The sequence below is a fragment of the Natrix helvetica genome, assembly GCF_964273705.1.
Source record: "Natrix helvetica genome assembly, chromosome: 8".
In the NCBI taxonomy this organism is placed as follows: Eukaryota; Metazoa; Chordata; class Lepidosauria; order Squamata; family Natricidae; genus Natrix; species Natrix helvetica.
The window spans coordinates 6,334,906-6,356,346 of NC_138559.1; the positions used below are offsets into that span (position 1 = coordinate 6,334,906).

The 21,441-nt window shown below is 47.9% G+C and overlaps 1 protein-coding gene across 2 annotated transcripts in view; it reads left to right on the top strand.

Annotated features, from left to right (window-relative positions):
* The window catches only part of ANKRD23 (ankyrin repeat domain 23), a 28,651-nt gene extending 7,216 nt beyond the window's left edge, over positions 1-21,435 (top strand). Inside the window, exons 2-10 of one of the 2 annotated variants that reach the window (XR_014176025.1) lie at positions 5,432-5,590; positions 6,867-7,001; positions 9,335-9,442; positions 14,203-14,301; positions 14,703-14,801; positions 14,894-14,992; positions 17,165-17,263; positions 19,092-19,805; positions 19,856-21,435. Coding sequence is in view for 1 of the 2 variants with exons in the window: in XM_081960818.1 (XP_081816944.1) it covers positions 5,432-5,590; positions 6,867-7,001; positions 9,335-9,442; positions 14,203-14,301; positions 14,703-14,801; positions 14,894-14,992; positions 17,165-17,263; positions 19,092-19,196 (903 nt within the window). In the remaining variant the exon portion in view is untranslated. Of the gene's footprint in view, positions 1-5,431; positions 5,591-6,866; positions 7,002-9,334; positions 9,443-14,202; positions 14,302-14,702; positions 14,802-14,893; positions 14,993-17,164; positions 17,264-19,091 lie in introns of both variants that reach the window. The other variant, XM_081960818.1, reaches the window with a different exon arrangement.
* The last annotated feature ends 6 nt before the right edge of the window (positions 21,436-21,441 follow it).

Below are 21,441 nucleotides of genomic sequence, written 5' to 3' on the forward strand. Positions count from 1 at the left end.
CCTCTCAAAATTGTGGCACCGAGTGGCAACAGGGAGCCACAGCAGAAGGATGAAGAGCCACAGGTTGCTGACTCCTGACTCAGACCCTCCCTCACTCTCATTATAATCTCTTTCCTTCCTTCCTTCCCTCCCTCTTCTTCTTTTGCCTTCCCTCTTCCTTCTCCTTTCTCCTTTCTTCACTTCTTTCCCTCTTTTTCCTTCCCTCTAACTTCTCCTTTCTTCTTCCTCCCCCTTTCCTTCTTTTTCCTTCTCCTTTCTTTTTCCTTCCCACTTTCCTTCTTTTTCCTTCCCTCTTCCTTCTCCTTTCTTCTTCCTTCCCTTCTTCCCTTCTTTTTCCTTCCTCACTCTCTTCCCATCTTTCCTTCCTTTTCTTTTTCATTCCTCTTTCCCTTTCTCCTTCTTGCATGCTCAGATGCAAAAGGGGAAACATTTTTCCTTTTGTTTTGTTGTAGTTTGTTTGGCTATCCCTCTGCCAGCGAAAGCGGAGCTCCGGGTGGCATGCCCCCCCACGAGCCCCATTTTTGCTGACAGAGGTACCACAGGCCAGTCCTTTGATATTTCCAGGGTGCCCCACAGGCCAGATCTAAACACCCTGCGGGCTGGATCTGGCCCACGGGTCTTGAGTTTGACACCCCTGATTTAGTCCCTTGCATCCAGTGCAGAGGGGGTATTCAGCAGGTTCTGTCCAGTTCTGGAAAACCAGTAGTGGAAATTTTGAGTAGTTCAGAGAATCGGCAAATACCACCTCCGGCTGGCCCTGCCCCCATCTATTCTCTGCCTCCGAAGTCCTAGCTGATTGGAAGGGAATGGATATTTTACAGTATCCTTCCCCTGGAATAGGGAGGGAATGGAGATTTTGCAGAATCCTTCCCCTGGAATAGGGAGGGAATGGGGATTTTACAGTATCCTTCCCCTGGAGTGGGGAGGGAATGGGGATTGTACAGTATCCTTCCCCTGGAGTGGGGAGGGAATGGAGATTTTACAGTATCCTTCCCCTGGAGTGGGGAGGGAATGGAGATTTTACAGTATCCTTCCCCTGGAGTGGGGAGGGAATGGAGATTTTACAGTATCCTTCCCCTGGAGTGGGGAGGGAATGGGGGATTTTGCAGTATCCTTCCCCTGGAGTGGGGAGGGAATGGGGGATTTTGCAGTATCCTTCCCCTGGAGTGGGGAGGGAATGGGGACTTTGCAGTATCCTTCCCCTGGAGTGGGGAGGGAATGGGGATTGTACAGTATCCTTCCCCTGGAGTGGGGAGGGAATGGGGATTGTACAGTATCCTTCCCCTGGAGTGGGGAGGGAATGGGGGATTTTGCAGTATCCTTCCCCTGGAGTGGGGAGGGAATGGAGATTTTACAGTATCCTTCCCCTGGAGTGGGGAGGGAATGGGGGATTTTGCAGTATCCTTCCCCTGGAGTGGGGAGGGAATGGGGGATTTTGCAGTATCCTTCCCCTGGAGTGGGGAGGGAATGGGGACTTTGCAGTATCCTTCCCCTGGAGTGGGGAGGGAATGGGGATTGTACAGTATCCTTCCCCTGGAGTGGGGAGGGAATGGGGATTGTACAGTATCCTTCCCCTGGAGTGGGGAGGGAATGGGGGATTTTGCAGTATCCTTCCCCTGGAGTGGGGAGGGAATGGGGGATTTTGCAGTATCCTTCCCCTGGAGTGGGGAGGGAATGGGGATTTTGCAGTATCCTTCCCCTGGAGTGGGGAGGGAATGGAGATTTTGCAGTATCCTTCCCCTGGAGTGGGGAGGGAATGGGGGATTTTGCAGTATCCTTCCCCTGGAGTGACGAGGGAATGGAGATTTTACAGCATCCTTCCCCTGGAGTGGGGAGGGAATGGGGATTTTGCAATATCCTTCCACTGAAGTGGGGAGGGAATAGAGATTTTGCAGTATCCTTCCCCTGCCACACCACCATGCCACGCCCACCAAGCCACACCCAGAGAACCAGTAGTAAAAAAAATGAATTCCACCACTGGTCCAGTGACTGGATCAAGCAGTTCAGCTTGTTAACGTTTAACCTTAATTTTATGTTATTTGTGGGGCTGATCTGCATATTCTGAGCACCAGCATCATTTCAACAATCAGGCAAATATGTCATTTGCATTGGCAAACGATATGGATGGAATGCAAAATGTCATTTTGGATTTAAGAGACGCCTTTCACTCTCCAATTAGTTCGCTGAATGCCTACATCTTTCAAGAAACAGAACGTTTTGCTTTTGTTTCTGATTAAGAGCCACTCGGTGTGCCTTTTCACAGAACAACCCAAACTGGGTCAGATAAAAAGCCAGATGTTTGCCACATTTGATCAGGGTCAACTTAATTACGAATGAATGAATTCAGTAAAGTGAAGAATATTGTCTGAATGCAGCCTTCCTTGCCCTTCTGAATGCGAGGAAGGGTGTGTGTGATTAAGTTGATGAACTGAATTTGTCCAATTGTCCATCTCAATTGCATGATTCTGGGTGGCTGATAAAATAAAACCAATATGCTGCAATCATGTATAACATTTTCCTAAGACTTATCTTTGAACATGAAGAGCTGGCACATCTGGGAAAAGAGATGGATGGTTCTCCTTATTCCCAGAATTATTAGTTTATTATATATATATTAGAGTAGAGTAGAGTAGAGTAGAGTAGAGTAGAGTAGAGTAGAGTAGAATAGAATAGAATAGAATAGAATAGAATAACAGAGTTGGAAGGGACCTCGGAAGTCTTCTAGTCCGACCCCCTGCTTAGGCAGGAAACCCTGTACCACTTCAGACAAATGGCTATCCAACATCTTCTTAAAAACTTCCAGTGTTGGAGCATTCACAACTTCTGGAGGCAAGTTGTTCCACTGATTCTTTGTTCTCACTGTTAGGAAATTTCTCCTCAATTCTAAGTTGCTTCTCTCCTTGATCAGTTTCCACCCATTGCTTCTTGTTCTGCCTTCAGGTGCTTTGGAGAATAGCTTGACTCCCTCTTCTTTGGGGCAACCCCTGAGATAGTGGAAGACTGCTAACATGTCTCCCCTTTCATCATACTAGACATACCCAGTTCCTTCAACCCAGTTCCTACACACACACATACACACACACACACACACACACACCCCTTCCTTCTTTTTCTTTCTTTCTTTCTCCTGCCTTTCTTCCTCCCTCCCTCCCTCCCTCCCTCCCTCCCTCCCTCTCTGCCTTCCTAATTGTCTATATGCTATGGAGATTCTCAGTCATCCAAATCACGGTTGTCCCAAAGGTCCTTTCTCAAGAGGCAATTTGGAACTTTTCTTCTTTTCCTTTGAAGACGTTTCGCTTCTCATACAAGAAGCTTCTTCGGTTCTATGGAACTGAAGAAGCTTCTTGGACAAAAAAGTGAAACGTCTTCAAGGAAAAACAAACCAAGTTCCAAATGGCCCCTTTGAGACGACCTTCCTAGTTGCCTTTTTAAACTCGAATGTCTGGATTCCATTTCTGGAATTTCCATTTCCGTATTCATTTTTTTCTTTTGTTGGAAGAAGTGTCCCATCTGGGCTCGGTTCCAAGTGGGGAGAAAGACACTGGAAATATGGCGGCTCTTGGGAAAGACTGTTTTTAATGGTGGACAGGACCACGTGGTTTGACGTCCGGGGGGGGGGGGGAGGCTTGAAGATTTTGAAAGATAAAAGGGAAGAGATTCCTGTACAAGAAATGTATCCCATTGGCTGTCAGACTCCCAGGGGGCGGGGGTCTTAGTAACTTTGTAGGCTGTCTGTCTTTGGAGTCCCAAGCTTGGTTGACTCGTGCTGGGTTGATGATGTAATGAAAGGGCTTTGGGATCCCTATTATGGCTCTGCCTGAAGGAGGTAGATCTTTGTTATGTAGACTAGACTGGCTCAGGCCTTAATGGCCCTTTGACAAAGTGGGAGGGAGGAAGCTGCTGGGAACTGCTTTATCTTTAAAACGTGTTTCTCCTTTTCTCATCCAGGGAAATATAATATTCTGCCTTTTTTTTAAATATTTCCTAAATATTTCATTTTTCTAGGAGTGGGGTGGGTGCTAGCTTCCTACACAAGTAACCGAGAAGTAACTTCAACAACCAACCAAGAAAGCAATATTAAAAGAATTGCTGATAGAATGAATCAACACTCATTAGCTCCAGAAATAAACCAATTTTATTGCCAAAACATTATTTTAACATGATAGTCCTCCTGCTAGGGCTGATGAATTAATTAGGTGGCCAAAAGTAGAATACCAACAAGAGGGCATTCTGCTAAAAAATGCAACCTGGCTTTTCCACAAGAGGTTCATGCCAATTCTCCCCCCCCCCCCCACTCACCCCTCCTTTCCACCCACTCCTCCTTCCCAACTGCTGCTTTCTATTTCTATTTCCTGGCTGGGCTCCCACGTCATCTATTTGGGGAAACAAAACATCACCTTCTCTATTAAGGCCGTCAATGTTTTGTTTTTAATTTTGGCAAACTTCTGGATACCTTCAGTTCACTCCAATTTATCCAGGGTGGATAAAAATCTATGAATTTTTTAAAAATAAATAAATAAAAATTGGATATTTTTTTATTGAAATCAGATTTTTTTATTGTTTAAAAATTAGGATTTAAATCGAGCCTTTTTCCTAGGAAAAAGACATGGTTGATTTAAATCACGATTTAAATCACTAGGAAAAAGTCATGGTTGATTTAAATCATGATTTAAATCACTAGGAAAAAGTCATGGTTGATTTAAATCACGATTTAAATCACTAGGAAAAAGTCATGGTTGATTTAAATCACAATTTAAATCACTAGGAAAAAGTCATGGTTATTTAAATTATGACATAAATCAATAGGAAAAAGTCATGGTTGATTTAAATCACGATTTAAATCACTAGGAAAAAGTCATGGTTGATTTAAATCACGATTTAAATCACTAGGAAAAAGTCATGGTTGATTTAAATCACGATTTAAATCACTAGGAAAAAGTCATGGTTGATTTAAATCACGATTTAAATCACTAGGAAAAAGTCATGGTTATTTAAATTATGACATAAATCAATAGGAAAAAGTCATGGTTGATTTAAATCACAATTTAAATCACTAGGAAAAAGTCATGGTTGATTTAAATCATGATTTAAATCACTAGGAAAAAGTCATGGTTGATTTAAATCATGATTTAAATCACTAGGAAAAAGTCATGGTTGATTTAAATCACGATTTAAATCACTAGGAAAAAGTCATGGTTATTTAAATTATGACATAAATCACTAGGAAAAAGTCATGGTTGATTTAAATCATGATTTAAATCACGATTTAAATCGCTAGGAAAAAGTCATGATTGATTTAAACTTGATTTGAATCAAATCCACCCTGCTCCTAACAGCTCCCCGTTCGGGGTGTTAAAATGCTTCGGAAGGCCTCGCATGACCCACAGCCTCCTTCTTTGTGACTGTTTTCCTCTCTGGTCTCCTTCTGTAGGTAAGTGAGGAACGGCCCGAAGAGAAAGTTGGCTGTTTTGCAGCACGCACGAGAGGCACAGCCTGGGAGCCTGAACGTTGGCGCTCCGGTCCGGCTGGGCCCTGGTGGGAATCAGTGGAAAGAGAGAAGCAGAAAGCGGAAGACGAGAAGAAGAAGAAGGTGAGTCCTTTTGTTGTGGCCCACCAGCGCCCAACGGAGCTGGCATCAGATTGGGACAGTGAGGAGGTTGGGGAGGAACACGGGCCAGTCCTGGAGTCTGGGGAAGGCTCTGATGAGGGCTCTGTGTCAGAGGCAGAGAGGGGGCCAGAGCCATCTGGGAGTTAGCAGCCTTTGCAGTCAGACATCAGTGAGGCAGTCAAACAGCAGGAGCCTGTTCCCAGTGTGGGCATGTGCAGAGTTGCCAGACAAAGGGAACAGCTAAAGAACAGGGGTCGACGGGAGTAAAGCCACAGGTGGACAATGAATGGTCCCTCCCAGAGGGAATAAAAGAGGAGCGAAAGGGGAGTGGAGTTTGCAGGAGACAATGTGTTCATTCCTGCATTCTTGCCAAGGATTGCAGTGTCTGAAAGATATCAGCCTGGCCACTCTCCAAGCTTGATCAAGGTCAGTCATTGTGACCTATCTTGAAAGGCTGTGGGAGAGGAAAGACTTTGCTGGAGAGGAATTCACTGTCATTTAAATAAAAGGGGTTTATCGGGACGAGGACTCGGCTTCGTGCTGCTGGGGAAGTTTAGGTCAGAACACCTAATGGGTGTGGCCATAGTGGGCGTGGCCTACACAGCCTCCTGCACCATGGTGGCGGTTGGGGGGGGAGTTTTCACCCTCCCCAGCCTCCAGAGGCTTTCTTTGAGCCTCCAGGAGGGGGAAAATGGTCTCCCCCCAGGTTTCGGAGGCTGGAAACTGGCCCATTTCCAGACATCCAGGAGGCCCGTTTTTCACCCTCCCAGAGCCTCCACATGGGCCCTGCACTTACCTGGCATGATGAAGGGGCCACGTGGAGACTCCTGGGAGGGGAGGGGTGGGTGGGGCCAGCCAGTCCTTGCAACAACCAGTTCGTTGAACTGGATACAAAATTAATATCCGGTTCGCCCGAAGTGGTGCGAACCGTCTGAATCCCACCCGTTTATAAGTCTAAGTAATATTGCTATTAGATGAAAGAGTATCATCATACGGACTCTAATTAAGCTACTAGAGTAGGGGGTGCAATCTTTGTAGGAAGCATGTTTTGGATTACCCCAGTTGAGGAATTACTTGGGCCCTGGAAGCCTTATAAAAGGTTACCATACTCTGACTGACCTCTAGAGGCAGCAAAGAGGCCTAGAATGCTGATTCCTTCCCTCTTGGGGCCCTTCTAGGTATCTGCAGCTCAGATCTGGTGCCCCGACTTCAGCGAGCTTATTATTCCTCACGCTGATGCCATCAATATCTTTTCCAGCTTGAGGCCCTCAATAATGCCAGGTTGAAGATAGACACCCTGGAAGACTTGGCGGCCATTGTCAAGCATCACAAGCAGAAGAAGAAAAAGTGTAAGAAAGCGGTCCTCCCCAAACCTCAGGAGCCAGAAATTACTGTGAGTATTCTGGAGGGTTTCTCAAATGTGCAGAACCTCGATAGGGCATCTTCAGCATGGTTGAGAAGGAGTCAGGCTGCCCCGAAAGATCCAAGTGTCCATGAAATTAGATCTGGCCTTGAGCATCCTGATTAGACAGTGGCAAGGGCTAAAAATGCCTTTGCTTATCGGAGTTAATATTAGACACTAATAATAGATACATATTAAGTATCTGGGGGTGCAGGTAATTAACAATCTGAACTAGTCTCTCCACGCATCATCCTTAGTGAGGAGAGCATATCTTTCTCCTTCTGTCCTGGTCACTTTCTACAGAAGCACAGCAGAGAGCTTTTTAACAAACCACATCCCTATTTGGTTTGGTGACAATAGCAGCGCCTGAGATAGAAAGTCCCTACAGAGAGTGGTGAGGACATTGGAGATTATAGGAAGCTCGCTTCCCATTATTCAGGATGCTGCTTATTAGCACTCTTTATACATATTTTCCAGATTAAGTGCGATTTCATCTCCTCCTCGGTTTGGGAGTCTTCCTCTGTATGTTTTTCAGCTCTTACTCCTCTTTCCCAAAAACATTTTGGATAGCATTTGATATACATGTATAAACATTCTTTGGATAGCATTTCATATACATCAACATGATCGACAGCATCTAATGAAGTATGAGGAGGAGGAGGAGGAGGAGGAGGAGGAGGAGGAGGAGGAGGAGGAGGAGAAGAAGAAGAAGAAGAAGAAGAAGAAGAAGAAGAAGAAGAAGAAGAAGAAGAAGAAGAAGAAGAAGAAGAAGAAGAAGAAGAAGAAGAAGAAGAAGAAGCATGTATAGATTCCTTTGCTTTCATTTGCTCATTCATTTCTCAGCACTATTTTTTAAGACAGGACAGTCTCGGGGGGAAGCCTCTATTTCTGGAAAGGACAAATGTAAAAAGGATGGCGGATAAAAACTTGGAACGAGAAGATAAAATTATCGTTCTCTTTCGGCTTCTTTATATAAAACACAAAAGATTTCTTCATGTCCGTGGTGTTTCCTTGGCAACAAGAGGAAGGTAGTTTGCCATTCTTAATAAAAGGAATAACAGAGTAACAGAGTTGGAAGGGACCTTGGAGGTCTTCTAGTCCCACCCTGTCCAAGCAGAAGACCCGATGACAAAGTGGCTCTCGTTTCTTCTTCAAAACCTCCAAGTGATGGAGCACCCACAACTTCTGAAAGCAAGCTGTTCCACTGATTAATGGTTCTCATTGTTAGGAAATTTCTCCTTAATTCCAGGTTAGGAAGACTATCATGTCACACCTAGTTTTTCTTTTCGTTAGACTTTGTTGTTATTAGTTGCGTACGACTCATCGTGACCCCATGGACAACGTTCCTCCAGACCTTCCTGTCCTCTACTATCCTCTGGAGTCCATTGAAGCTCACACCTGCTGCTTCGGTGACTCCATCCAGCTACCTCATTCTCTGCCGTCCCTCTTCTTCTTTTGCCCTCCATCGTGCCCACTATGAGGCTCTTCTCCAGGGAGTCCTTCCTTCTCATTAGGTGGCCAAAGTATTTGAGTTTCCTCTTCAGGATCTGGCCTTCTAAAGAGCAGTCAGGGTGGATCTCCTCTAGGACTGACCGGTTGGATGGCCTTGCAGTCCAAGGGACTCCCAGGAGTCTTCTCCAGCACCAGAGTTCAAAGGCCTCCGTTCTTTGGCCCTCAGCCTTTCCTGTGGTCCAACCTTCACAGCCATCATTGCAACTGGGAAAACCATCGCTTTGACTATACGTACCTTTGTTGGCAGGGGGATGTCTCTGCTTTTTAGTCTGCTGTCTAGATTTTCCATAGCTTTCCTCCCTAGGAGCAAGCATGTTTTAATTTCTTGGCTGCAGTCCCCATCTGCAGGGATCTTGGAGCCCAGGAAAATAAAAACTGTCACTACCTATGTAGTGTCAGATTTCACTAGACTAGACATACCCAATTCCTGTAACCATTCCGTGGATAGAGTAGAATAGAGTGGAATAGGATAACAGAATTAGAAGGGACCTTGGAGGTCTTCTAGTCCAACCCCCTGCTCAGGCAGGAAACCCTATATAATTCCAGACAAATGTTTATCCAATCTTTTCTTAAAAACCTCCAGTGTTGGAGAATTCACAACTTCTGGAGGCAAGTTGTTCCACAGATTAATGGTTCTCATTGTCAGGAAACGAACCATCCTCCAGGGGCCACAGGGAGTCAAAAAAAGTCAAAATGGCAGCCTGAAACTCCCCGCACTTAACTTGTTTCGACTCTCCCTCCCTTATGCACTCTCTCCTTTTGAGCCCCCAGTAAAACAAATCTGAGGTGATTTCTGTCTTTTCTTTTCTTAGATAGAATCGGTGGAGCCAGAGCAGTTTCTTGATGCTGCACTGGAGAAGCGGATTCCTGTTATCGATAAATATCTGGCCGATGGAGGGGACCCCAATATCCATGACAAGGTATGGTGGGGACACCAAGGAACACTTACCCCCTACATCAGCAATAGCAAACCTTTTTTGGCTCGCGTGCCATAAGTGGGGGGAGCGCAAGAGGGTCGTTTGCAGGCGCACCCATAATGCAATGCGCGACCCTCCCCAGTGCACATGTGCGCACTACAGGCGCACCTCCCCATTTTTGTATGTTTTTTTCACCCTCCCCAGGCTCCAGAGGCTTTATAGGAGCATGGGGAGGGTGAACACAGCCCCCCCTGGAAGCCGTCCGGAGGCTTCAGGGACCTTCAGGATGCTTCCCTGAAACCTTAGAAGCAGTCAAAATTACCCTCCGAGCCAACAGGAAGTCACTTCCAGTTTGCTCGAAGGGTCGTTTTGAGCGCTCGAAGGCTTCAGGAATCTTCAGGATGCTTCCCTGAAGCCTCCGGAGCAGTCAAAACGACCCTCCAAGCAAACAGGAAGTCTGTTCCTGAACTTCCGGTTTGCCCATAGGGCTGGTTTTTTGCGCTCTGGAGGCTTCAGGGAAGCTCATGAAGCCTCCAGAAGTCTTCCAGGGGGGCAGGGGAGGCTCTTTTCACCCTCTCTAGGCTCCTATAAAGTCTCTGGAGCCTGGGGAGGGCAAAAAATGACTTCAAAAAAGGGTGAACTCAGCTGGCCAGCGCATGCATGTGCTCTGGCCAGCTGACAGGGCAGCACCTCGCTTGCCCTTACAAATGGCTCCATGTGCCACCTGTGGCACGCGTGCCATAGGTTCGCCATCACTGCCCTACATCATTTGCCAAGAGTCTGACCTTTCATCTGAAAGATGTGTGACAATTCTGACTGAGGCTTCCCAAACTCCTGATCCTGACAAAAAAGACTTTTATTAATTGACTGTGAAGTCTGCTCCTTCACATCCAGCAAAGTCTTTCAAGGGAGGATTTACGGTCACAGACCTTATCTGGCTTGGAGAGCTGCCAGGCCGATCTCTGCACAACTTGGCAAGGAATCTTGGAGAGTCAGGAACCAATTAAGCAAACTAATGGTCTCCTGCAAACTCCACTCCCCTTTCCATCCTCTTTTATTCCCTCTGGGGAATTCATCGACCAACTGTGGCCTTACTCCCAAGTCAACCCCTGTTCTTTAGCTGTTCCCTTCGTCTGGCAACTCTACGCAGGCGCACACTGGGAACAGGCTCCAGCTGTTTGTCTTCCTCATTGCTGTCCGACTCCAAAGGCAGCTGATAACTGGCATACGGCTCTGGTCTCCTCTCTGCCTCTGACACAGAGCCCTCATCAGAGCCTTCCCCAGACTCCAGGACTGGCCCATCTTCCTCCCCAGCCTCCCCACTGTCTGAATCTGCTGCCAGCTGTGCTGCCAGGCCACAACAGGGAGAAGCAAATCCCAAGATGTCTTGAATTTGAAACAGAAAGCAGTTTCATTTTAATATTTCATATATTCTAACATTTTTTATTTATAGCCCCTGAATAGGAACCCACAGGGTCATAAAAAGGGAGCTTAGCTCTACAATACCTGTTTTTGGTGATATATCAGGACATCTCAATGAATTGAGGCAGAAAACCTGGATTTCCCTTCCCTCTTTCTGAGCTATACATCCAAATTTTTGTTTTTTCCCCTAGTGGTTTTCTGCCATTTGAATTGGTCTCATTACAGCATCAAGGTACTCAAGCGCCACCTGCTGACTACCAGGTGCATTGACGGAGTCACATCTATAGACCAGATGGATATTTTGGGGGAAATATCCAAAATTAAAAACTGTAATGCAGAGTTATACAGGCAAAAGCACAAGCAACCTTCCAGAATTTGCTTGGCTATCATTTCTAGCAGCGATAAGCCACCTGCCCATCGTTAGGGGTGATGGGAACAATCCTTCCCCAACCAGCAAAGATTCCTGGTGTTTGATTAATTGTGGGAGTTTTAATTGAGCCATTCATAATACCGGCAAATACTTTGGGTAATGTAGGAAGTTAGCACCCACCCATATCCTGGAAAAATGAAATGTTTTAGGAAATACCGTGTTTCCCTGAAAATGAAGACAGAGTCTTATTTTATAATACAATACAATAGCAGAGTTGGAAGGGACCTTGGAGGTCTTCTAGTCCAACCCCCTGCCTAGGCAGGAAACTCTATACTGTTTCAGACAAATGGCTATCCAACATCTTCTTAAAGACTTCCAGTGTTGCAGCATTCACAACTTCTGGTGGCAAGTTGTTCCACTGGTTAATTGTTCTCACTGTCAGGAAGTTTCTCCTCAGTTCTAAGTTGCTTCTCTCCTTATTTCCTTTTGACCCCCGAAATAAGCGCTTGGCCTTATTTTCAGGGAAGTATTATTTTTGGGGTGCAGGAGGCAGGGAGCGTGGTCACCTCATGGCTGCTGCTGTATTGCAATATTTTCGGGGAGGGCTTCTTTTAGCACATGCACTCAAAAGCCCAATTGGGCTTATTATCCAGGGAGGTCTTAATTTCAGGATATTAAAAGGGCAGAATATTACCCCCAAAGGGAAGCAGAAACTCACACACCCCCAACCTTTGTCAATGGGCCATTTAAGGCCTGAGTCAGTCTATTCTACATAACAAAGTCCTACACCCCTTCAGATGCAGGGTGATGGGATTAAGACACGGCCCTCAGGACATGATAAGATTAGCCCTCTACTCATCTCACCATGTGGCACCTGGGAAGACTGCATCACCCAGCAAGGCTCAACCAAGCCTGGGACTCAGGACAGCCTACAAAGTTAGTTAAGTCCCCCGCCCCCTGGGAGTCTGACCACCAATCAGAGTACATTCCTTACACAGGAACAGGAAGCTCTAAGGTGGGGCCCAGAGAGGGTATAAAACCAGGGCACCCTCGGCATCTCTTCCCTTTTTCCCCCAGCATCCTGTCCACCATTAAAAGCATCTTTCCAAGCAGCCTCCATGTTTCCAGTGTCTTTTTCCCCACTTGGAACTGAACCCAGGAGGACATTTCTTCCAACAATTTAGAAACATCGTTCAGAATAATGCACTTGTTTTTCAGACTTGGAAGTTTGGAAAGGACATTTTGTTTTAGGAGAGGCACTCTGTTTCCCTTTTCCTTCCACCCATTAAGTAGCATTTTATTTTTAAAAGATATGGGGAAAAAAGTTTGTCTCGGGACAAAAAATATGTTTGCCTTTGGAATCTCTTTTCAAAGGATCATGGTAAAAATGCCATGCGTGTTTTGGCGTGTGGCAGCATTTATGAAAAGATTGGTTGGAAGATGACCGTTTGCTTTGCAGGAAAGGAGAATATCTTTGCATTCAATAATTATTCTTTTTAAACATGTCCTTTTATTGAACGTTGAGCCACCTTGATCTTTAATTTTTTTAAAAAAATTTTTTTTTAAAGAAATGGGGGTGGTTTTTTTTCTCTCTTCAAACCACCCAAGAGCAGTGATACAGAAAAGGTGGCCTTAGGATCACATTTGTTTGCTGCACTTAAAAGTTCTGGCATGTGAAAAGTCTGTAATTCTGCAAAGTTGCTCCTTGAGGGCCAGCCTGATGGGAATTTTTCAAGCGGAAGAGAGAGCTTCGGCATCTCCAAGTGGATTCTCTTCTCTTCCGATGCCTCATTTTTCATCAGCTGAATAGGTTTTTTGTGGGGTAGAGAAACTAATGAGATTCTCATTCATCCAGGTCATCATCATCTTTTAACAACCCCATAATCCCTTACCAGGTGGAGTTTGGGCAACTGAAAGGAGCTAGCAGAGTGGTTTAGTGGCCAGATGCCCTTCCCTGTTGCCAATGCAGAGTTTTGTTCAGCAGATATATTCTGTGTATATATTCTGAGAGATACCTGCCTCTACCTAGGATCGAACTCACAGCCTCCTGATTGTGAGGCGAGAGCTCCACCTCTAGGCCACCGTTTATTCATCCAGGTCATGGTTGTCCCAAAGGTGCTTTTTCCAAAAGACAACTGGACTTTGGTTTTTTTAAAAAAACATTTTGCTTCTCATGAACTGAAGAAGCTTCTTGGATGAGAAGCAAAATGTTTTTAAAAAGAAAAGTCCAGTTATCTTTTTGGAAAAAGCACCTTTGGGTAGAGAAAGTAGCACCAATAAAGGAGAATATTTGTAGCTCAGGGTTGAAGGGGTCCTTAGTGCTTTCTGAGCTTGGTTGTTTTCCTGCAGACATTTCATTACCAAAGTAAGCCATAGCATCAGTGCTACTCAGCATTAACACTGAAGATGTTACCTAGTTTGGTAATGAAATGTCTGCAAGAAAACAACCAAGCTCAGAGATCACCAAGGACTTCTCAGAGAAATGGTACAGGGCCGCGATGCTGAACCTATGCAGAGGTGGCACATAGCTTCCTCTCTATGGGTACATGAGCAGTTCAACCTCTGCTGCGTATGCGTGCATGCCTCCCACTGGCCAGCTGGTCTTTGGGTCTCTGCCACGCATCAGCGGGGGGCAGGAAACATGCTTTGGGCACTTGGTCTGGAATAGGTTAGCCATCACTTATGTAGGGTCTCCTGCTTGGACAGGGGGTTTGACTAGATGACTACAAGGTCCCCTCCAACTCCCTTCATAAAATGTGTGGGCCTACAAGTGAGCCTCGGGGTGTATCTGGCACAGAGGGCTTTGCAAGCAGCGCTGAAGCTTTCTCAGTAGATGCCAGCTCGCCCTCTCCTTCTACGCAGGGAGACAGGATGCATTGGGAGTAACCCTCCCAGGGCCAGAGTGGTGAGAAAGCCAGACTGCAGAATCATCCTCCAGAGACAAATCTCTTCTTTACTCTCTCTGCCACAGTTCAAGTGCACAGCCCTGCATCGAGCCTGTTTGCGGGGCCACAAAGAGATCGTGGACAAGTTGCTGCAAGCAGGGGCCAAAGTCGAGCCAAGAGACATGGTGAGTCTCCATTGACGGCTTACAATCCCAAGTGGTTCCGAGCAGGGGTGACTTCCGGCTGTAGGGTTACTGCCGGTTCGTTTAGGGGCTGGCTGCGGGCACGCTTGATGTGTGCTAGTAGTAAAAAAAAAATGTTTCTGCGCATGCCCAGAAGCAAAAAAACCCAAGATGGTGATAGAACCGATAGAACGAAAACCGATAGAACTGGTTTGGGAACTGCTTCCTATCTGGGAACTGATAGGCGGCTTCTCCAAATCGGCTTTCTAAACTTCCCGTGAGGTGCGTTGGAAGGTCTTCTCCATTCACTCCCCCACCCCAAGAGTGGGAATGTGACTTGTTTGGAAGGTTGGAGAAGGCCCAAGAAGGATCTTAGGGAGCATCTTCTGCTTTGCTTGGTGCAGCTGGAGGCAACCCCCTTGTTCTGGGCCTGCCGCGGGGGACATCTGGAAATCCTCAAGGCGCTGATCAGCCATGGAGCCAAGATTTCCACCCGGGACAAGGTAAGGGATGGAAAGAAGGGGGATCCCCTTTCCTGTCTCTAAACGAGCCACATCCCGAGGATTCTTGGTGGACCTTTTCCTTCTGGTTGCAGCTATGGAGCACCCCTCTGCATGTGGCAGTCCGTACCGGCCACTCTGACTGCGCTGAGCATCTCATTGCCTGTGGAGCGAAAATCAACGCCCAGGATAAGGTGCAGGAAGCCGGGTGGGGGGGTGAATGCTTGATGCGAAGGCAGGGGCAGCTGTGCGTTTCACATTTTGTTACCACGGGTTCGCCCTGTGCATGCTCCCGCTTTGTGGGCATTTGCGTCTCTTCCGCACATGTGCCTGGCTTTCCGTGCATGTACTTTCCTCACACGCGCACCTTCTGTGCATGTTACCTGCTTCAAAAATGTGCCTAAATAGGACGGCATAGAGCAGGGAGGTTGGGTGGTCCCACCCACGATTTCCGCTACCAGTTTGGGCAAACCAGTCCGAACCAGCTGAATATAACCTCTGAGCAGTGGGTACCTTATCGTGGCCCTCTCCATCTCAACCTTAATTCTGGTACCATTCTCCCAATTATCTTTTTTTGTGGGAGAAACATTGATAATAAGGAAGCGATTTGCTTCAGCCTGAACCTTGGTTGATCAGGACTCTCAAAGCTCAAGAGAACGTCGTACAATGGCCAGGTTCACGCATGCTGAGACAAGGACTGGATGCTGACATCTTGCTGAATCGCCAATGCCCCACACCATTTGTCAAGTGTGAAATATGAATGGAGGGAGGGACGGAAGGAAGGAGAACAGCAATAGCACATATGTTGCTTCAGAGCTTCACATCCCTCTCTAAGCAATTTACAGAGTCAACCTCTTGCCCTTAACATGGATGGATGGAAGAACGGACGGAAGGAGGGAGGGAGAAGAAGCAGGGAAGGAAGGATGGGAGGAAGGAAGGCAATAGCAATAGCACTTAGACATATACCTCTTCACAGTGCTTTACTGCCCTCTCTAAGCGGTTAGGGAGGAAGGGAGAAGAGGCAGGGAAAGAAGGAAGGATGGGAGGAAGGCAGGGAGGGAGGAAGAAGAAAGGATGGGAGGAAGGGTGTTCTGAGTTCTTGATCTTAGCTAAACTTTACATCTCTCTTCAGACACAGTAATGGATGGATGGAAGGAAGGAGGGAGGGAGGGGAGAGGGAAGGAGGAATAGCAATAGCGCTTAAGACTTATATACCGCTTCACGGTGCTTGACAGCCCTCTCTAAGTGGTTTACAGAGTCGGCCTCTTGTTCCTAACAATCCTCATTTTACCCACCTCGGAAGGACGGATGGCTGAGTCGACCTTGAGCCTGGTGAGATTCGAACTGCCAAATTGCAGGCAGCCAGCAGAAGTAGCCTGCAGTACCACACTCTAACCACTGCGCCACTGAGGCTCATATACACCTGACTCCAAGTTATTAAAATGCAACTACTTCATTTACCAAACATACAAAGCTCAACACTGAAACTTTTTCTGGCCTAATGCGATGGGTCTGGAGAATATTCAGAGTCCGCTTGGCTTCGTTATCGTTTGTTTCTTTGCAAAGCACGAATCCAGTCCATGCAAATGATGTCTTGGTGCAATGGATGAACCAGGTCATGTAATACATTTTCTTCTCTTTCCTAACCAATGATGCCACTCTTAAGGGCTGGGCAGGGTCTTTGCTGGCTGAGGTGGGCTTTTCCAGTAGTCCCCTTCCCATTTTTGAAGGAGCAAGATAGAGGAGACTTTTTAAATTGGCTGTATCTACAAAATAGGTTTCACTCGGTCGCTAAGGAGCAGAGGGGGTATTCAGCTTGATCGTACCGGTTTGCCCGAAACGGTAGTGGAAATCGCGGGTGAGCCTGCCCACCCGGCTCTATGCTGTCCTATTTAGGCACGCTTTTGAGGCTGGGCACATTCGCGGAAGGGGTGTGCGCAAACAAAGCACATGCACAAAGGGCCAGGTGCATGCACGGAAGGGGCGTGTGCGCCCGCAAAGCGAGCGGGCGCACAGGCGGCAAACCAGTGGTAAGAAAATGTGAAGCCCACCGTTGCTAAGGACGCAACAGGATAAAGGTAAACCTTGGCAACTTTTAAGACTTGTGGACTTCAACTTCCAGAAGTCCATAAGTCTTAAAAGTTGCCACGGTTGGACACCCCTGCAATAAGCTGCATTGGGACTACGCATCAAACTTGGTTACTTGAGACTTGGTTTTTAGCAGCTTAACCTGAAACGCAAACCCAAACTCAAGTCTGTTCGGTTAGTCCAAACCACCGTGCGAGACCAGAAAAAGATAAAAGTTAATTCGTAACCAAGTTAAAGTGTGTTGTGTGAATGCAGACTCTCTCTCTTTCTCTGGCCAGGAAGGAGATACACCCATTCACGACGCGGTCAGGCTAGGACGATTCCAGGCGGTAAAGACCTTGTTGATGTACGGGGCAAATCTTAACATCCAGAATGAGGTGAGCACAGAAAAAAACCTGGCCGGGGAATTCAGGAAGCTGGAAGTCCAGGGGTCTTAAAATGGCCAAAGGTTGGACACCGATAATTTAACCCCTTAAATCAGGGGTGTCCAAACTTGGGAACTTTAAGACTTGTGGACTTCAACTCCCAGAATTCCCCAGCCAGCATGGCTGGCTGGGGAATTCTGGGAGTTGAAGTCCACAAGTCTTAAAAGTTCCCAAGTTTGGACACCCCTGCCTTAAATGTTCCTCTTATCCCAGGACGGCATGTAGGATAGTTCCCCACCCCAAGGAGTATCTTGCAGTGGCTGGAATGGTCCCGGATAGCTGAAGAAGTCAGGATAAAATGTACCTCCATTACATCAGTTTCTTTTGATGGAAAGTTACCACACCAGGGTTAAAAAAGCAAAAGGGAGGAAAAATGATCTTGTAGTTTTGAGGAGCAACAGCAGGCATGGGATGGGGTGGAAGGTAGACTTTACGAGTGGGGGCAAAGTTGCAATGCACAGTAGGTGAAAACTTTCTGCAAGCGCCCTTCAGTTTGGTGGGAATATTGGTTAGGTTCAGGGGTGGGATTGAAAATTTTTACCTGTTCTCTCCCCAGTTGCTGGGGGGGGGGGGGGGGCGTGACCATGGGGGCGTGGCTGACTCAGGGTCCAGAGGTTTTCCCTGAGACTCTGGGAGGGCAAAAACGGCCTTCCCTGGGCCCATTTCTGGACTTCCGGTAAGGCCACTTTTCGCCCTTCCAGAGCCTCCGCAAAGGCCCTGCACTTACCTGTCATGACGAATGGGCCGCCTGGAGACTCCTGGAAGGGGAGGGGTGGGCGGGGCCAGCCGGTCCTTGCAACAGCCAGTTCGGCTGAATCTCCACCGTGGTTAAGTCCCTTTACAGCAGTTACAGATTTATGTTCGCTGCGTATAGTAAAAAAAAGATCCTACTTCGATGATCAGTGATTAGAGGCAGCAAAGAGTCAGGAGTAGTTTTTAGCCCTTCCTCCTGAGGACTAGCATGCTGCTGAATAAGAGAAAGTAAGTTCCCAAAGGTGCTTGTTCAAAAGGCGACAGAAACAACGTCCAGAATCAGAATCGAGCCGGAAGGGACCTTGGAGGTCTTCTAGTCCAGCCCCCTGCTCAAGTAGATCCTATTCTAGTGATGGCAAACCTTTTTCGACTCGGGTGCCTATTGCGTGCGCTCACCTGCCCACCTCCATAATGCCCCCTGGCGCGGTGCCCCCTGTGCATGCGCGCATGACCCCCCTGCTGCCCCGTGCATGCGTGGACAGCTTTCTTGGAGCCTCCGGAGGGCAAAAATGGCCTGCCCCACCTGCCCAGGAGGCCTTCTGGTGGTCCCAGTAGCTCCAGAGGCTTTCTAGGAACCTGGAGAGGGCAAAAAACAGCACAACCCGCAAACCGAAAGTTGGGGAATGGACTTCCGGGTTTCCCGTTGAGCCATTTTTCTCCCTCAGGAGGGTTCCCCGAAACCTCCAGAGGGCAAAAAACAGCCGAAAATCAGCTGGCCAGCATGCGCATGACAGGGCAACCCCTCACATGCCCTCAGAAATGGCTCCGTGTGCCCTCTGTGGCCATAGGTTCACCATCACGGGAATAGAATAACAGAGTTGGAAGGGGCCTTGGAGGTCTTCTAGTCCAACCCCCTCCTTAGGCAGGAAACCCTACAACACTTCAGAGAAATGGTTATTTAACATCTTAAAAACTTCCACTGTTGGAGCATTTATGACTTCATGAGGCAAGTTGTTCCACTGATTTTTTAACTATCTGTTTAAACAACTAATTGTTTAATTATGAACCACTCTTCTTGTCTTCGCAGGAGGCAGTCACTCCCGTAGACCTGGTGAAGGACTGGCAGACGGGGATCCGGGAGACGCTTCAAATGTGCGCCAACCGGCAGCAAGGCCTAAGCAGGAGCTGCTGAATGTGTGTGGTGGTGGTGGGGGCTACCCCCTTTTTTTCCCCCTCCACCACCCTGCGACCAACTCACCATCCTTGTCCCTCTTTTGCACCAAACTCTGCATGTCTGCCTTTCCTCTTCAGCAACAAAAATTGTGGGGAGGGGTTTCTTGCATCCCCAGCTGATACGGGGAGCCAGATGCAGCTTTTTGTCACACTTGAAAATATATATGCTGAACAAAACTCCGCATTGGTGACAAGAAGGGCATCTGGCCATTCAAACACTCTGCTAGCTCCATTCACTTGCACGAGGGATTATGGCAGCGATGGCGAACCTTTTTTGGTTCGCGTGCCATAAGTGGGGAGAGCACAGGGGGGGGGTCATGTGCGGGTGTGCCGCACCCATAATGCAATGAGTGACCCCCAGTGCACATGCGTGCACTACAGGCACTCCCCCCCATTTTTACATGCTTTTTCCGCCCTCCCTAGGCTCCAGAGGCTTTATAGGAGCCTGGGGAGGGCGAAAACAGCCTTCCCCCCCCCCCGGAGTCACGGAGGATCGTTTTGAGCGCTCCGAAGGCTTCAGGGACCATCCAGAGGCTTCCCTCACACCTCCGGAGGGCATCCGGGGGAGGCTGCTTTCGCCCTCCCCAGGCTCCTATAAAGCCTCTGGAGCCTGGGGAGGGCGAAAACTGGCTTCTAAAAAGGGTGGCTCTACGTGCCATCTGTGGCACGCATGCCATAGGTTCGCCATCACTGGATTATGGGGTCGTTCAATGAAGATGATGATGCTCTGGCCTCACTTCAAACCACAGTGGTGTTCTCTTGGCAGGCAGCTCTCCTGGACGGGGCATCTCGTCACAGCCCTCCCCGATGTTGGGGTTGAGGGCTGGGCAATGTTCTTCCAGAGGTGGAGAGGCTCTCCGGCCACTGGAGGTAGGCCAAGTTGAAATCCCCTTGAGCTTGTTACCCCAAACGATTTGGCCGTGACAAGTTGCCCATGTCGAGTTGTCGTAGACTCACGAGCAGCTGCTCCCTTGTCACCATTTCCAGCCACTGCTAACCCCTGGTTCTCCTCGACCTCGTTCCTTGGTACATTAGGCAAGAGAAGGAGGTCTACGTTGGTGCTGCTGGCCAGGCTGAGTCCTCCTCCACCAGCACCCGGTCCTCCTAACAGCACAATTCCTCCGATAGACAAAGGGGCCAAGTATGGCCAACAGTGGGCTTCGGAAGGCACTACTGCAGGTTCGCTCGTGTGCATGCTTTGCACACACGTGCTTGATGCGTGTTGCACATGCACAGTGCAATTAAAATTGTTCTGCGCATGCGCGGAACTGAAAAACAAGATGGCGCTGCTGCCCGCGCCACTCAAGGAACTGGTTTGGGGGCATGGCAGGTCTGGGTCACTGCCAGTTCCAGTCCCACTACCGGTTCGTCTGAACTGGTCCAAACCGGTAGGAACCCACCACTGCCCATGACGGACTATTCCAGAGGGGGGGGACATACACATGCCAATCAGGCACCCCTCTAATAGGAACTCCTTTGCTTGGGGGAACTGGGTTCTCCCTACTGGCCTCTACCTATTCATGACTTCAAGGTCTGCCTTCAACGAGCGTGTGCCCCAGAGCCTACCTTGCTCTCTCTCTCTCTCTCTCTCTCTCAATCTGGAACGGGACTTGTACCGTACTGGCTCTGGTGACTATTTATTTATTCCCGCCCTCCCCTTCTCGCTTTTCCAGAGGAAGGGCGGCTGAGACGATTACTTGAATTGTTTTCTTTGTAAAACGACGGCAACTTCACTTCCTTGCGTCAATTTGTGACACACACCCCCCCAAAGCTGTCGCAAACAATACTGTAGTCCTTTTTTTGTCTAAGTTGTGAGGTGTGGAATTATGGCCCCTTGGTGACCGGTGCACTTCAACTCCCAGGATTCCTGAGACAGCCAGGAATTCTGGGAGTTGAAGTCCACAGGTCATAAAAGGGGCCGTAGTCTCCCCCATCCCTGGTCTACGTCAGGGGGTCTCCAACCTTGGCAAGGTTAAGACTTGTGGACTTTGTCAACTTGCGAAGTTGGATTGTTTTGGAAACTTTTGTTTGAGGCTCCTGCTTTTTATTAGGGCATCGGTCGTAACCCTGACAGACTTCAATTCCCAGAATTCTTCAGCCAGCATGGCTGGCTGAGGAATTCTAGGATTTGAAGTCCACAAGTCTTAAAAATTGCCAAGGTTGGAGACCTCTGGTCTAAGTCTTATCAGGCCACTGTGCACAGG